The sequence below is a fragment of the Bos indicus genome, chromosome 12 (assembly GCF_029378745.1).
Source record: "Bos indicus isolate NIAB-ARS_2022 breed Sahiwal x Tharparkar chromosome 12, NIAB-ARS_B.indTharparkar_mat_pri_1.0, whole genome shotgun sequence".
Classification (NCBI taxonomy): Eukaryota; Metazoa; Chordata; class Mammalia; order Artiodactyla; family Bovidae; genus Bos; species Bos indicus.
Genome location: NC_091771.1, coordinates 78,348,741 through 78,364,725, shown reverse-complemented (window position 1 = coordinate 78,364,725; position 15,985 = coordinate 78,348,741). Strand labels below are relative to the sequence as shown.

The following is a 15,985-nucleotide window of genomic DNA, read 5'->3' as shown; positions in this document are numbered from 1 at the left end:
GGCAAGCTGCTGTGGTGGCCGCCCCAAGCAGTCTCACAGGAGATGGGAAACTCAGTTCTCTCCCGCATGTGGGCTCACTGGCCTTCAGGCCACGTGGTCGTCAGGGCCCTGCTGCCGTGGGTGACTTCCTGTGGTCTCAAGCCCTTGTCCTCTCCGGCAGCCAGTGTTTCAAAGCCAAGACTAGGACTAGGAAGGGGCTCTTCTGCTTATACTCCTTTGGTGAGAGCTTGGTCATGTGGCCAGACTTGGTGGCCGCAGAGGCCAGCAGACGTGGTCTGTAGTTGGGCGGCCGCCCGCAGGCTGAGGGTCTCATAAGAGGAGGGAGGGATGACAGACTTGGGAGAGGGATTAGAGGTCACCCAGAGACAAGGAGCGACTTCCCCGGTGGCCCAGACGGTAAAGCGCCTGCCTACAGTGCGGGAGACCCGGGTTCAATCCCTGGATTAGGAAGATCTCCTGGAGAAGGAAATGGCAACCCACTCCAGTGTTCTTGCCTGGGAAATCCCATGGACAGAGGAGCCTGGTAGGCTATAGTCCATGGGGTCGCAGAGAGTCAGACGCAACTGAGCGACTCCACTTTCTTTCTTAGAGATGAAGAGCATTCTGCATCCTTCCCCCCGCCCCCCGAATCTTTGTTTTATAGAGATTATTGGAAGAGTTCCACAGTCCTCTTAACTGAAGAGACTGCTTGGAAACGTGTTGTTAGTGGTGGAGAAAGCGAGTCCCCACGAATTGAGGAGTTCTGCGCTCCAGGGAACAACTGGACGCCCTTTACAGTGAATTTTGACCCTCGAAGGGCCTGCCTGCTCTGTAAATAGTCTTTCTCTCCCCACCTGCCTGTGACTCACTGGTGGGCGGGGTCTGGGCCAGACATAAAAGGGCATAACCATCCATGCATCAGTCAGAGAGCCAGCTCTCAAATGGTCCGGGGGAGAGGTTTCAGCTCTTACCTCCCGTGGGTGAGATGACTCCAGGCTGCCATGCCGTTCCTTTCCGGATGCTTGATCGTGGGAGGGAGGGGGTCCAGCCAGATGTTGCGGGTTGTCCGCCCGGGTGACTGTGCTGGCGGAGGAGAGAGAAGCCCTGTGCGGAGACAGCGGTGTGGCCGGTGGGGTGAGCCTTCTGTGCTCCATGCCGGGGAGGAGGGCACATCTGCCAGCTCGTCTGCCTCCTCCTCCTCTTGCCCTCAGTTACGAGGAAAGTGCATTTTTCTTCATCTTGAGTATTAAAATTCCCACAATCTACGAACTCAGAACTAGACGCGAAGGCAGACGAGGCGGAGCTTCCAGACTTGTGTGCTTCGGAGCAGTCAGTGTGTTCCTTCAGAACAAGACTCCAAGTCAGATAACTTGGGGAGGAATTCGGTTCTGCAGATTGAGGTGTGTAGTGAACCGTCCTGGTCTGTGGTGACGGCAGGCAGGACCCTGTAGCCCACTAGGCTCCTGTCCATGGGATTTTCTTGGCAGGAATGGTGGAGTGAGTTGTCATTTCCTCCCCCAGGGGACCTTCCCGACCCAGGGATCGAACCTGTGTCTCCTGCATTGGCAGGTGGATTCTTTACCACTGAGCCACCATGAAAACCCCTATGTGTGTATACATGTCATCAGTTCAATTCAGTCGCTTAGTCGTGTCCAACTCTTTGCAACCCCATGAACCGCAGCACGCCAGGCCTCCCTGTCCATCACCAACTCCTGGAGTTTACCCAAACTCATGTCCATTGAGTCGGTGATGCCATCCAACCATCTCATCCTCTGTTGTCCCCTTCTCCTCCTGCCTTTAATCTTTCCCAACATCAGGGTCTTTGCAAATGAGTCAGCTCTTCACATCAGGTGGCCAAAATATTGGAGTTTTAGCTTCAACATCAGTCCTTCCAATGAACATCCAGGACTGATCTCCTTTAGGATGGACTGGTTGGATCTCCTTGCACTCTAAGGGACTCTCAAGAGTCTTCTCCAACACTACAGTTCAAAAGCATCCATTCTTCTGCGCTCAGCTTTCTTTATAGTCCAACTCTCACATCCATACATGACTACTAGAAAAACCATAGCCTTGACTAGACGGACCTTTGTTGACAAGGTGATGTCTCTGCTTTTTAATATGCTATCTAGGTTGGTCATAACTTTCCTTCCAAGGAGTAAGCGTCTTTTAATTTCATGGCTGTAATCACCATCTGCAGTGATTTTGGAGCTCAAAAAATAAAGTCAGCTACTGTTTCTACTGTTTCCCCACCTATTTGCCATGAGGTGATGGGACCGGATGACATGATCTTAGTTTTCTGAATGTTGAGCTTTAAGCCAACTTTTTCACTCTCCTCTTTCACTTTCATCAAGAGGCTTTTTAGTTCTTCTTCACTATCTGCCATAAGGGTGGTGTCATCTGCATATCTGAGGTTATTGATATTTCTCCCGGCAATCTTGATTCCAGCTTGTGCTTCTTCCAGCCCAGCGTTTCTCATGATGTATTCTGCATAGAAGTTAAATAAGCAGGGTGACAATATACAGCCTTGACATACTCCTTTCCCTATTTGGAACCAGTCTGTTGTTCCATGTCCAGTTCTAACTGTTGCTTCCTGACCTGCATACAGGTTTCTCAAGAGGCAGGTCAGGTGGTCTGGTATTCCCATCTCTTGAAGAATTTTCCACAGTTTATTGTGATCCACATGGTCAAAGGCTTTGGCATAGTCAGTAAAGCAGAAATAGATGTTTTTTCTGGAACTCTCTTGCTTTTTCCATGATCCAGCGGATGTTGGCAATTTGATCTCTGGTTCCTCTTCCTTTTCTAAAACCAGCTTGAACATCTGGAAGTTCACGGTTCAAGTATTGCTGAAGCCTGGCTTGGAGAATTTTGAGCATTACTTTACTTAGTGTGTGAGATGAGTGCAATTGTGCAATAGTTTGATCATTCTTTGGCATTGCCTTTCTTTGGGATTGGAATGTAAACTAACCTTTTCCAGTCCTGTGGCCACTGCTGAGTTTTCCAAATTTGCTGACATACTGAGTGCAGCACTTTGACAGCATCAGCTTTTAGGATTTGAAATACATGTCATATCACATAGCAAAAAAAATTTCATCATGAGGGATTGGTCTTTCTGCTTTCTTCCCCCCAAGGTTTAAAATTTAGATTTATTAATAAAAAATTCTGGTGCAGGGGTAGCCTCGGAAATCTGTCAGCTCCCAGGCCTTCTCTTTGTGACAGCTTGTGTTTTGATACCCGTGGCCTGTATTAAGACAGAGCCGGACTGCCCGGTCCCCTCCCTGGCAAGCCTTGCAAGGTGCCAGCTTTGGATTTCTGGCCTGACCTCCCTCCTTGCTCGGGCTGCAGGCTTGGCGAGGTGACCTCGGCCTTTATCATTGGCCCCACTTTGATCCATTCAGCAAAGTCGTTTTCTCTGGTTCTTTTGGTTATTATTTTAATTTTTTGGCGAGGTGGGGCATTCCTTTTAAATAGGTTTTAACTGTGTGGGCCAAATATCTGTTTTGAAACGAAGATTTCAATCTTGATTATTCTTGTTCATTTAATGTTGACTCTGTCCTGTCATCTCATACTTTTTCATCTAATTGTTTAACCTTAATCTTTTTTTTTTTTTTTTCTTGTTAGTTAGAACCTGGCCCTTTAGATGAAACCCAGATTGCTACTATATTAAGAGAAATACTGAAAGGACTTGATTATTTGCATTCGGAGAAGAAAATTCACAGAGATATTAAAGGTAAGAAAGCATCCTGTTTATGGTCCTTTGAAATCCCTAAGGCAGGTAGAAAGAAAGGTTTGTTGTAGTGTTTTAACTGTGCTTCTCTTCTCAAGGGAAGTGGTTCTGTGGGCATGAGGAGTGTGCCTTCGATGTGCCTGAGTGGGTAGGGCCCCTGAGGGGCTCTCACCCGGGATGGGTGAGGGGCTCTGAGGGGGTCTTACCCACTGTCTGCTCTTGTCAAGATCTGATGACTCTGGGGGGCAGACAAACCTGTTCGCAAGGGAGCGGACGGAAGTGTCCAGCAGCCAATGTCAGGGCGTCTTGGGTTTTATTTTGCAGCTGCCAACGTCCTGCTCTCTGAACACGGGGAGGTGAAGCTGGCGGACTTTGGAGTGGCGGGCCAGCTGACAGACACCCAGATAAAGAGAAACACCTTCGTGGGCACCCCTTTCTGGATGGCGCCCGAAGTCATCAAGCAGTCAGCCTACGACTCAAAGGTGAGGCTGGCACCTGGGCTGGCGGGGACTGTGGAGGGCGGGGGTGTCCCTCCTGGGCTCCAGCCTCACAGCGTATCCTGCTGGGGTGAAGCGGGCGCCTCGGTTAGAAACAGGGTTCTCCTGCCGCCTCGGTCAGTCCCTTCTACGTGTCTGGTCCCCACTGCTGACAGTGTCTGTCTGATGGGGCCGGGGACGTGGAGGGTCAGAGGCCCCGGTGGCCCACCTGGTGGAGGTGTCCAGGCAGAGGCCTGCAGGGCGCAGGTCTGTGGAGAAGGGCCGGGGGTGCAGGGGGAGCCCGAGGAGTGGGTGAGGCAGAGGGCCTCGGACAGGAGGCTGAGCAGTATTTCAGGGACCAGGGCAGAAAGGATCCCCAGGAGAAACCAGTCACAAAGCTGGAAGGCCGGAGCCTGGGAGGAGGCGTACCTTTCATGGCCACTGCAGACCCTTCCTGTTACATTTAGGGGGACCCCCACCCACCCACCCAATTGGGCTTGTTCTCAGAGATCCTTAACTCCGGTCTCTCTTGCCTATCACGTGCTGCACTCTCCCAGTTTGTCCTGTCTTCTTTTTTCCCTATTGCCCTTCAGCTTATTAAACTGTTTAGTATGGGCTTAGAAAGCCTACCAGGACCCCTGCCTCCTGGATCTGATTTCACACCTGCATGCCAGGCCGCTCTGTCTCAGCTGCCTGGATGCAGCGAAGTCTCCACCTGGGCACCGAGCAGAGGCTTCTCTAAGCCAGGATTTCCAGGCAGACAAATAGTTAACTCAGATACTTCTACGTCCCAAACACTACTACTTCTCTTTAAGTGGAAATCTTCTCAATCCCTGGCAGATCTCCCCACCTTGTGAAACGTAGCACACAGAGCGTGGAGTGGCTTTCCCTGGGACCTGAGGTCCATGTGGTGAGCTGTCACGTGGGTGCTGAAGTTGCTGGGGGTCCTGTCCATAAGGGCCGAGATGGCCCTGGCCCTCTTGCTGTTGAGGGCCATGACTTCCATAGGCTCATGGCCTTGGAAGCCACTGGCCAGTAATTGACGGTAGGTTTTCAGCAGAGCTGCCCGGCCTTTGGCGTGTCTGTTGCCCGAGTGCCTTGCCCTGTGGCATGGGTTTGCCCCTGAGGCTATGTCTGATCTCTTTTGGCCCTTTCCCTGGAGTCATAACATTTTTAAGACTCTACAGGAATTTATTCAGTTCGTTCTATTTTAAGCTGAGGCCCATTCATCATTGGCTTCCCTGGTGATTCAGATGGTAAAGAATCTGCCGGCAGTGCAGGAGACCCAGGTTCAATCCCTGGGTGAGGAAGATCCCCTGGAGGAGGGCATGGCAACCCACTCCAGTGTTCTTGCCTGGAGGATTCCATGAACACAGGAGCCTGGCGGGTTACAGTCCCTGGGGTCACAAAGAGTTGGACACGGCTGAGTGAGGTTCACTTTGACTTTTTTTCACTTTCTTCTATCCAGGTTCACAGGTCTAGATTTTTAGGCAGGGCTGGGACTAGAATCCACGTTTCTTAACTTCTCTGATAACACCCCTGATGTTTCTCTTTTCTTCCTTACTGATAAGTTAGCTGGTCAACTCTGGCCCCCTGTGACTCAGGATTCAGATTTTTACCTTCTCAGGTAAAATCTCTTTTATTCCTCACTGCCCACTTCACACTTCCTCAAGAACTATCCAGCCTTCCTGAGACTCCCCCCTCCCCACCTTTCTGCCTGGGCGGGGTGGGGGGCCTCTCCTCGTGTTTACTGAGGGCAACGCTCTGCGCCATGGAGATCCCAGGACATCAGGAAGCTTGGCTGCCTCTTCCCTGGAGCTGTCTAGATCAGAATGCTCTTCTGTGGTCAGCAGATGCTACGGCGTTCTTTTTTAGGCAGATTAGAAGATGCTGTCACAGACATACAGGAAATGCATGCTTGGTTGGGCAGCTTGAGAAAACACTTGCGACCTCTTGCAAACCTTTACTCACCTTACGTTAGACGCTGTTGTTGTTTAGTCACTAAGTCGTGTCCAGCTCTTTTTGCAACCCCACGGACCACAGCCTTCCTGGCTTATGGCAAAAAGCCAATTCTTTCGTTCACTTGGATCAGACCCAACAGCCCTTAGCTGGAACTCAGTGTGAAGAAGTTTGTGAAATGCGCCTCCCCGGCTTGTTGACACAGGAGGTGTGGGAAGCGCAGATAAGGCCCAGGGTGTGAGTGCGGAGCTCTGTCAGAGGTCTGCCCGCAGCGCCTGACAAAGGGCTTCTGCCCAGGGGCCCGCTCCCACCTGAGGCCCGTCTGGCAGGGCAGTTATGCTCGCCTGAGACACATACTCGGCTTCTTGCTGGTGCCCGTCTCCTCCCCGCATCCTTAGACAGTCCCCCCACTGGTCTCTGCGTTACAGGTAAAGAGCGTGTCCCCTGGGGTCCCTGGGGAAGCCGGGTGCTCCTGGCAGTTTCATTTCAGGGCCCACGTGCTGATGATTCTCAAAAGGGGAAGCAGGTGGGGTGAGGGTGGACTGACCTGCCTCCCCAGTGCCTTCATTGCCCTGAGCTTAAAGGGGCATCGGCCTCAGTGTTGTGTGTGTGTCTGTGTGTCTAGAACTGGCTTGGCACAGTCACCTCTGGAACCAGTACGTTTGGTCCTTTGTCATTCGCCCCAACTGATAATGCTGATCTCAGGTCTTGATCTGAGCCCGGCATTTCTAAGCCATGTTAGTTCAGAGGCCTTAAGAACCTTCTTCATCATTATTGTTCTCTTTAAGGTGACTTAGTGAAGCTTAGTTTAAGATGCCCGCGGGCACAACCGTGGAGCGGGGGCTTGGGCCGAAGACCTTTCCATCTTTTCCCCCTTTCTCTGTAAGGGGAATGATGTCTGCGGGTGGGCTGGACTGGGGCGGGGACCTTGCCCTGTTCTGTGCTCATTCCATTCTGCCCCTGCTGTGGCTGAGCCCAGCGCCATGCCCGGTAACTGACGCTTCAGAGCCAGTGCGGCGCTGGGCGTCGGGGGCTCTGACCATGAGCTGGTTCAGGGGGGCCGAGAGGGTGTCGGGCGGCACAGACGCAGGCTTCTCAGCCCTTCAGAGATGAGCCAGGAGGAGAGGAGAGACATTTGTGCTGGAATTGTCGGTCGACTTCTCTGCTAGCAACCCCTGTGGAGGCTGAGTGGCCAGCGCTGGTGTTCTCCTTGTAAACAACTTTCCCCTTTTTTGGTCTCAAAAGCAGTACTTAGTCTTTAATCTGGAAAATACTGGAAAAAATGAGACAAAAGGAAAAACATCTGTAGGCCCAGTACCCGAGCACAAGCTAAGTTATTTTGGTGTCCAGTTGCGTCCGAAATAACTGTTTGCAGTCACCATGGTGAAGGATGAAAACAGGTGATGTGTTGATGGAAAAATAAAGATGAGTGGAGACACAGTAGGACCGGCCCATCTGTTGGAATGTGTACAGCCAGCTGGGCCACTGGGTACGTGACCAACCCTCCCATCCCGATGGCAGCCCATGGCCTCCCCGGCTCCATCCTCAGGACCAGGAGTTCCCACCTCCTGGCTGGGAGGGATGCACTTTGCACGCAGGGGAAGGATGTGAGCGGAGAAAGCATCCAGCTTTATCCCAGCGCGAGTGTGATGGTGGGGCCGCGTGTTGCTACGGAGTCGGCCACAGACAGTTTTTATACCTCTTGTGCTACTTACTGTGTTTCTGAATATTGCATCTTATTAAATAGTTTCTTATTAAATCCATTTTGAGCTGTGTTTTCACTAGTTATAACTGTTACTTGGGATTCTCCGTGTTTTTTTTTTTTCCCTGTCTTCCTTTTTTTTTTTTCCTGCTGCCCCGCACACTGTGTGGTGTCTTAGTTCCTTGAACAGGGGTCGAACCCATGCTCCCTTCAAGGGACTCGTGGATTCTTAACCACTGGAAGTCCCCCTCTTGTGGTTCTTCATAGAATATTTTCTGTACATAAATGTTTTAATGCCACTTAAATTGTATTTTGTCTGCAGAGATGTAGCCAGGTGACTTTCACTTAACTCGGTGTTACTGCAAGGGTTTTGAGGGTTGCCGTTCACCAGTGGTCCCCCACTCGGGTCCCCTCACCCCCACTGCTCACAGTAATGGGTAATTCTGTGTTGTCATTTTTAGGAGAATGCTACGCAGCACTAACCACATACGGAAAGAAACTCTGTTCACGAGTAAAAGCTGCAGTTCAGTTGTGATTTTTGACTTAGTCTCATTGTAGAAAACCACTGCTTGCTTCCCTGAATAGCTAATTTCCCAAACGGTGGTAAAACAGGTCTCCTCTTACGCCTCAGTTTCAGTTGCTTTGGAAAATGATTGCCCTCTCCCATATAATTCTTATTTTAAAATCCAGATACGTTTTTACATTTGATGTCGTAAATCCTAGATACTGTAATAGACAAACTCACTTGATTCTCTATCAGCGTCATTGGTGAATATTCGATACTTTAGTCAAGTTAATGTGTCATAGCAAGATAGTCATTCTTTTAAGGTTTTAGCATAAGTAATGCTGCTTTTGAATATTTTAGGCATCCCTTACCATTTTCTAAATATAAAATGTATTTAGGATCGATTCCTAGAAGTGAAATTAGTTGGTTTTAACAAGTGTGGGTATTTTTATGACTTCTGCATAATGCCGAATTGCTTGCCATTTACTCAAGTGCCAGTCAGGGTTTCCACGTTAGTCAGCAGGATGTTAGATGAATGCGGGGGGAGCCTGCGGGCAGGAAGACCACTCCGGAGCCCCCACAGAAGCCTTAGGGACAGAAGACAGCTCTGAACTAAGCTGGGGGCAGGAGGGGTAGGTGGGGACCCAGGGCGCCAAGAGGTCAAGAGCCACACACCTGGCAGCTGGTTGATTTAGGAGGAACCAAAGAGACGTTCCAAGGGTTGGGCCCAGGCTCCTGGCCTGGCGCCTGGGAACAGGGGTCTCATTTCATCCTGGTGTGGCTTTAAGGGCTGTGCTGGCTTCTAAGCATCTCTGGACGCGGTGGCTGCAAACGTGCCGTGGTCCCCGGACACGCCGAGCTAGCTCCACTGACCTCAGGTTGTCCTGTTGACTCGGACTTAAACGAACGTGGAACGTTTCCCACCTCCGGCAACAAAGGGAAGAGGCGTAATCGTCAGAGCCGGCTTCCACGTCGAGGCGGAAGATGTTGTTATTACACGTCCTCCTGTGTGTTGCCTTTTTTGAAATTACACCAAAGGCTTTATGTTTAACATATTTTTTCAATTAAGAATGAGTATCTTATTCAAGACCTCAGAAGCACATGGAGGGTTTTTTTCCCCTCCTAGGAAGTATGTTTCTTTGAACTGCCTCCCTCTAGTGTGTAACTGGCTGTGCTTTGCTGTTGCAGGCGGACATCTGGTCCCTGGGCATTACGGCCATCGAGCTTGCCAAGGGGGAGCCGCCGCATTCCGAGCTGCATCCCATGAAGGTCCTGTTCCTTATCCCAAAGAACAACCCCCCGACGCTGGAAGGGAACTACAGCAAACCCCTCAAGGAGTTCGTGGAGGCCTGTTTGAACAAGGAGCCGAGCTTTGTGAGTGTCTCTACCTGGAAACGGGCGTCTCCCCCCACGGGGGCCTGATGGGTCTTAGTGGCCTGTTTTCCTTCTCTGCTTTCAGCGGCCTTCATGATCTCATTTCTTTTTCTAAATGGGTATGATTGATTTCTCTGAAGTGGAAATGCTTTTTATTGTTATTTTATCTTTTTAAGGCTTCAAAGTCTACTTACCGTCTTTCAGATTTTCTGGTATCTCCTACCGCATTGAGCTTGAAGACTGTTCTCCTTAATATTCTATGTGGAATCATACATTTTTAATATTTATAGTGGAAGGTTGGATTATTTTTAGCTGTTGTCGTAACCACAAAGTCCGGCCTGAGAAACAGTGGCTAAATAAGTCTTTAAACGTTTTCAGTTTCTTCTTGGCATGTGTTAGGAAGGAAAAGAGGAATGAGACATAAATGAAGTCCTGCCTTGCTTTCCCCTCTTCCTTCTGACTGTCTCTGCTGTTGAGTTGACCCTGGCAGAGCCATGTGGCAGAGAGAACTACATGGCTTCAGCCTCATTTTCTCTCTGAATTAGGATATTTCTTTCAGAGTTGTCTGTGTATTTTAGTGTTGCATGTAACACTGTATGTCCTTGTTTGGTTTCTGAATTTTCCAGCAGGGTTAGCCAAGGTCAGGCTGAAACTTCTGAACTTGTGTCCCCACCCCCAACCCTCCTGCTCCCTACAAAGAACTCTTATCTAAAAATACGCTTTTGTTGTTCAGCTGCTCAGTCGTGTCCAATTGTTTGTGACCCCTGAGGACTGCTTCCCTCTCCTTCACCATCTCCCAGAATTTGTTCAGACTCACGTCCATCGAGTCAGTGATGCGGTCCACGCATCTCATCCTCTGTCTCCCCCTTCTCCTCCTGCCCTCCATCGTTCCTAGCATCGGTGTCTTTTCCATTGAGTGGGCTCTTCATATCCGGTGGCCAAAGTATTGGAGCTTCACCATTAGTCCTTCCAATGAATATTTAGAGTTGATTTCCTTTGGGATTGACTGGTTCGGTCACCTTGCAGTTCAGTGGTTGGTTTTAATAAGAGCACTGTGGGTTTCTAATACCATACCAGGTTTTGGTAGCAGAATTCAGTGAGGAATGCCAACATTTTCTAAGACCCCCTTGGGGATGTAGAATACGCCACTCATCAGGTGCCACAGGGGTCACTGTTCTTCATGTCCTTGAGCTCTGAACGTTGTTACCAGGAGTTTATTCCCAGCCCTAAGAAGATGCTCGTACATCCTCCCATTAGAGATAACAGGTCTGGTATTGCTTGCTGGCCCAGTGTACACATCTCTAGCCCAAATGTATCGAGGGGAAGATGAGAGGCTGAGGGTCTGGGCTCTTCTGAGGTGCTTGGAGTTTCACACTCGTGTGGACAGGGACTGAGAAATACCAGAAGTGACCCAGGCTTTTGCACAGGCTTGAGTCGGCGGAGTGTGCCTGGCTGTCATTCAGAAGCTGCAGTGATTCAGTGCAAGTGGGAATGCGGTCTGACTCGTGTGGTTCGTGTTCCTGCTGTCCGCTCCTCTTTGGGCTGCAAGGTTTCTCGGGAGGCATATGCCCTAAAGGTGGTTTTGCCATCCTCAAAGCGAGCAGCTGAGTTCAGGGCACACTCACTGGCTGGGGCTGTGCTGAGCCTAGGCCCTGGAGGAAGTCCTCAGCCCGATCACAAGGAAAGAGCCCGACCTGGGAAACCACTGTCTGTAACTCGGGAAGGCTGGTGACTAAGAGAACTTGCCCTTTCAGCATCCACGAAAAAGCTGTCTCCTGGCTCCTTTCTTCCAGATGAACCCAAATGAACATTTATCTTCTTGTTTTTGGGGGATGGAGCCAAACAAAGTTAACGAGGTGATACACAGAACACGTTTTTCTCTTTTGGCAGCATTAGTGATGATGGTTGAATGACCTCTGTGAAATTCTCTGTAACATTTCTGTGTGAATGCATTTTCTTGGGGGAAAGGGTGTCTGCTTTCACTGGACGGTTAGCTCCAGAGTGTTAAGGACTCCAGTGGATACTAGGTACCTGCCCACACTGTGAATGGGACCCCGCCCGCTGATGCTGAATGACAGTCTTTGAATCAATCTTAAAGGAGAAAACTTTGAAATAGGACTCCGTCTGTATGTATTAGACTTGGTTGCTGGACGTTGTGAGGCAGAAGCCTGTCCTTTGGGGTGGAGTCACGTGGAATGCCGAGACCCTGATCTCACGTTTTCCTCTTCGGTGGTTGATGCATTTCCAGAGACCCACCGCTAAGGAGTTACTGAAGCACAAGTTCATAATCCGCAATGCAAAGAAAACATCCTACTTGACCGAGCTCATCGACAGGTACAAGAGGTGGAAGGCCGAGCAGAGCCACGAAGACTCCAGCTCGGAAGACTCCGACACGTGAGTCCGCTCGGCCTGAGTTCCTCGGGATGTCTGTGACTTGGGGGAGAGGGGAGGTTTCCCGCAGCCCCAGGCTGTGTCTGCAGCTCGGAAGACTCCGACACGTGAGTCCGCTCGGCCTGAGTTCCTCGGGGTGTCTGTGACTTGGGGGAGAGGGGAGGTTTCCCACAGCCCCAGGCTATATCTGAACCCCAAGCTGTGTGTGACGCAGGCCGGTCTGTTCTTGTCTCCTGATTGGGCTGGGTTTGGGGTTTCTTTTTTCTTCAAGAAAGAACATCCAGGCTGACGGTGCTTCTGGTGTTAGTATGGGTCTGTTTTGGGGAGTCCTTGAGTCTCTCTTTGTTGCCAGTGGAGTTTCTCTGAGTAAATCTGTTAGTTGTTCAGTCGCGTCCGACTCTCTGCAGTCCCATGGACTGCAGCACTCCAGGCTTCCCTGTCCTTCACCGTCTCCGGGCGCTTGCTCAGATTCATGTCCAAAACCTGTAAAGAGCTGGACCTAGTTTCTTTTTTTCGAAATACTGGTCGGGTGAAATGACTTTAAACACATCTTTCGGTTCAGTCTCAGTCATGTCCGACTCTTTGCGACCCCCTGGACTGCAGCATGCCAGGCTTCTTAAACACATTTTTAAGAAGAGACAAGTGAGGGTATTGGTGATTCTCTGTTGTGTGCCGGTACGTGCCTGGTGGTGTAAAAGCTCCGCCCCAGGCATTTCCTGTAACCTGGTGTCAAGTTGAACATCTAGGAGATCTGTTAGCTGAAGAGGTGAATTGGGTCTGGGAGCCCTTTGGGTGCTTAGAGGTGGGGAGAGCTGGATGGACCGGCTGCGCTGACTCTCCAGTGGAGACTGGAGCCGGGAGGGTCAGATCAGGGGTGTGGAGGTGCTCCCAGGGGTGGTGGCTCCTCGCCTGCGCCCCTTCACACCGCAGCCAGATGTGCAAGCTGACCCCCAGCCCAGGCCCATGTGCCGGGCCTCTGGGGGAGACCCAGAGTGTGTTTCAGGGTCCCCAGGTGATTCCACTGCAAGGTCAGGGGTGAGACCCACAGACTAGGACGTTGTTGAGGTCACGGCATTGAGCGACGCTGGTGGTCAGGCCAAGGATGAAGAGACAGGCGGTGCTTGGTGGGGGCTGGTTCTGGACATTTACGATTGGGTCTGGGTGATGGGCAGGGGGGCGTCCAACTTGAGCAGTGTCAGGAGTCCACTGAGGGGATGGCCCTGGAGACCAGGCTGGTCTGGGGAGGCCAGGGCTCAGGGAGCCGGCTTTGACGAGGGCACATGTGGGTCTTCAGGAGGGTGTGTCGGCGAGATTTGGCCTTGAGGCGAGATGTATAGGCAGACCACGCGGACTTAGAGCGCCGCTCTGTGAATGGTCATTGCAGCCCTGAGGACGCTCCTGCGGGGAAGGGCCGGGGCCCAGGACCAACCCTGGGGAACAGCAGCACGAAGGGAGAGCCTGCGGGACCGCTCGGGTGGGAGGAGGTCTGGGTGCTGGGAGCCGGGGGCTCTAGGTGAGGCCGATGAGTGGGAGCCTCCGCTGCTGAGCCCCCAACAGCACGAGGACAGAGGGGGGCCTTGGTCACGGTGCGTGCAGGTACGGGGTGGGTTTTGGGGGTGAGTGGAGGGTAAGGGATGGAGGCAGGAGTGGAAGTGACGTGTCCAAGCTTGTGACTGAGGGTCGGGAGGGAGCTGAGTGGGCAGGGCTGCGTGCTCATGTTGGGGTGGATGGAGCTGGTAGTGCAGCTGCTCCACGGGAAGTGATGGGAGCCACATCCCCACGGGGTGTCCCACCTCTGGGAGGGTGAGGGCAGGGTGGGATTCTGCAGCCCTGGAGGGACTGGATCGGGCATGGAGCCCGGGGGGCCCCCTCCCGCCCACAAAGTCCCCGTCCCCACCCCCTCCACGGAGCTGGCGCCCACTCACGGGTGCACCTGGGTTTCTGTGTTAAGGGAGACGGACACAGACGGCCAGGCTTCCGGAGGCAGCGACTCGGGGGACTGGATCTTCACGATCCGGGAGAAGGATCCAAAGAGTCTGGAGAACGGAGCTCTCCAGCCGTCGGATCTGGAAAGAAACAAGGTACGTCTGTGCGTGCGGAGAGACTAGCCCTCGTCATCAGGACCGGCAGCGTTTCGGAGCCACTTTGGCGTGAAGCCTGCTGTTCTCGTGGGCCGCCTGTGTTGGGATTTTGCTGTCAGGAAGTCGACAGATTAAGGGATTCCATTCTGTCTGGCTACCCAGCGCGGCCGGGCCGCGAGTCTGGGTGCTGGCCTGGTTCGCAGTGCTGCCGCTGCTCTCTGTGGCCACACCGTCAGCTCAGCGTTTCTGACACTGGGTTGTAGGGGGTGGGGAAGGGTGGCTGGGAAATGCTCACAACGACTTTGCAGCTTTTGACAACTCTGCCTCTGGTGCACAATGGCGTTCTCACCAAGGCACCGCGATTTGAGGATTGAATTTTAAGGAATCTTAAACACATCGCTTTTGGTATTTCCCTGGTGGCTTAGGCAGTAAAGAATCCTCCTGCCGTGCGGGAGACCCGGGTTCGTTCCCCGGGTCGGGAATATCCCCTGGAGGAGGGCACGGCAACCTACTCCAGTATTCTTGGCCTGGAGAGTCCCGTGGACAGAGGAGCCTGGTGGGCTACAGTCGTCCACAGGCTACCGTCGCAAAGAGTCGGACACGACCGAGCGACTGACAAATGTAATTATTGATGACTTGGTTTTGTGCCTGTTGGCATTTATGAAAAACTGTATATTTTGAGGGATCGTTTTGAAGCACAGAGGCATAGTTTCTCCTTGGCAGAGTGGACCAGTGGCTGTCCCCTGGCGACCCTAGAGTCCCGCTCTGAGAAGCAGGCGTCACTACGTGTTCATATGGAGGCTGCAGAAGAGGAAAAAGGCAGCGCTGTCCTGTGACAGCCCCTTGTGGCAGCCGGCCCTGGCGTGAGCGCTTTCTCCAGGCCCTCTCCACGCGTGGCCCAGCGGTGCAGTTTCGGCCCTGCCCGCGTCCACGCAGGACGCCGCTCCCCGGCGCTTCGTGCCCTTCCACGGGGGATGGTATCTGTGGTCCCCCATCGTCGAGTGAAACACAGTGAGGCAGCCCTAGGCAGCTGCCACTGCGGCCGTGTCCCGGAGTCCAGGGAACCCCAGCAAGTGTGGATGTTACAGCATTGCTCATTACCTTTTCTTTCCTCCCAAGATGAAGGACATCCCAAAGAGGCCTTTCTCCCAGTGTTTATCTACGATTATTTCTCCGCTCTTTGCAGAGGTAAGATGCCCAGTGGACGGCTGGGGGCCAGGCGAGAGGGGAAGGGGGCTCAGGCGCTCATGTCTCTGGTAGGGCTGCCCTTGGAACCGGGGAGGTCGGAGCGGCCGGCGCAAGCAGGAGGACAGTGGGTTGTGCTCCTGGAGGCCGGCTGGGCCGGGCCCTGCCTTCCAGGAGGGCCTCCTGCTTTCCCAGGGCCGTCTTCTGTCCAGCCTGTCGTCTTGGGAGCTGTCGCCATGCGGCTGCCAGCAGCGTCCACGGGGACTTCAGCAGCCTGGCCCTGGTCCACACGTGGACCAGGGCGACTTGAACTTCAGTTGTGCTGCTTTCTGTAGAACCTGGTTGGGTGCAGCCTGGCCTCTGCTTCTGCCAGACTTGGGTTAGTTCAGTTCAGTCGCTCAGTCATGTCCGACTCTTTACGACCCCATGAACCACAGCACGCCAGGCCTCACTGTCCATCACCAGCTCCCGGAGTCCACCCAAACCCATGTCTGTTGAGTCGATGATGGCATCCAACCATCTCATCCTCTGTCGTCCCCCTCTCCTCCTGCTCTCAATCTTTCCTCAGGGTCTTTTCCAGTGAGTCAGCATTTCGCATCAGGTGGCTAA

The 15,985-nt window shown here is 52.4% G+C and overlaps 1 protein-coding gene across 1 annotated transcript in view; it reads left to right on the top strand.

Moving 5' to 3' along the window:
- STK24 (serine/threonine kinase 24) overlaps window positions 1-15,985 on the top strand; it is a 93,335-nt gene that overhangs the window by 70,884 nt on the left and 6,466 nt on the right. The window contains exons 4-9 of the mRNA XM_070800415.1: window positions 3,598-3,706; window positions 4,028-4,185; window positions 9,534-9,719; window positions 11,968-12,113; window positions 14,062-14,191; window positions 15,311-15,379. Of these exons, the coding sequence (XP_070656516.1) occupies window positions 3,598-3,706; window positions 4,028-4,185; window positions 9,534-9,719; window positions 11,968-12,113; window positions 14,062-14,191; window positions 15,311-15,379 (798 nt within the window). The remainder of the gene's footprint in view (window positions 1-3,597; window positions 3,707-4,027; window positions 4,186-9,533; window positions 9,720-11,967; window positions 12,114-14,061; window positions 14,192-15,310; window positions 15,380-15,985) is intronic.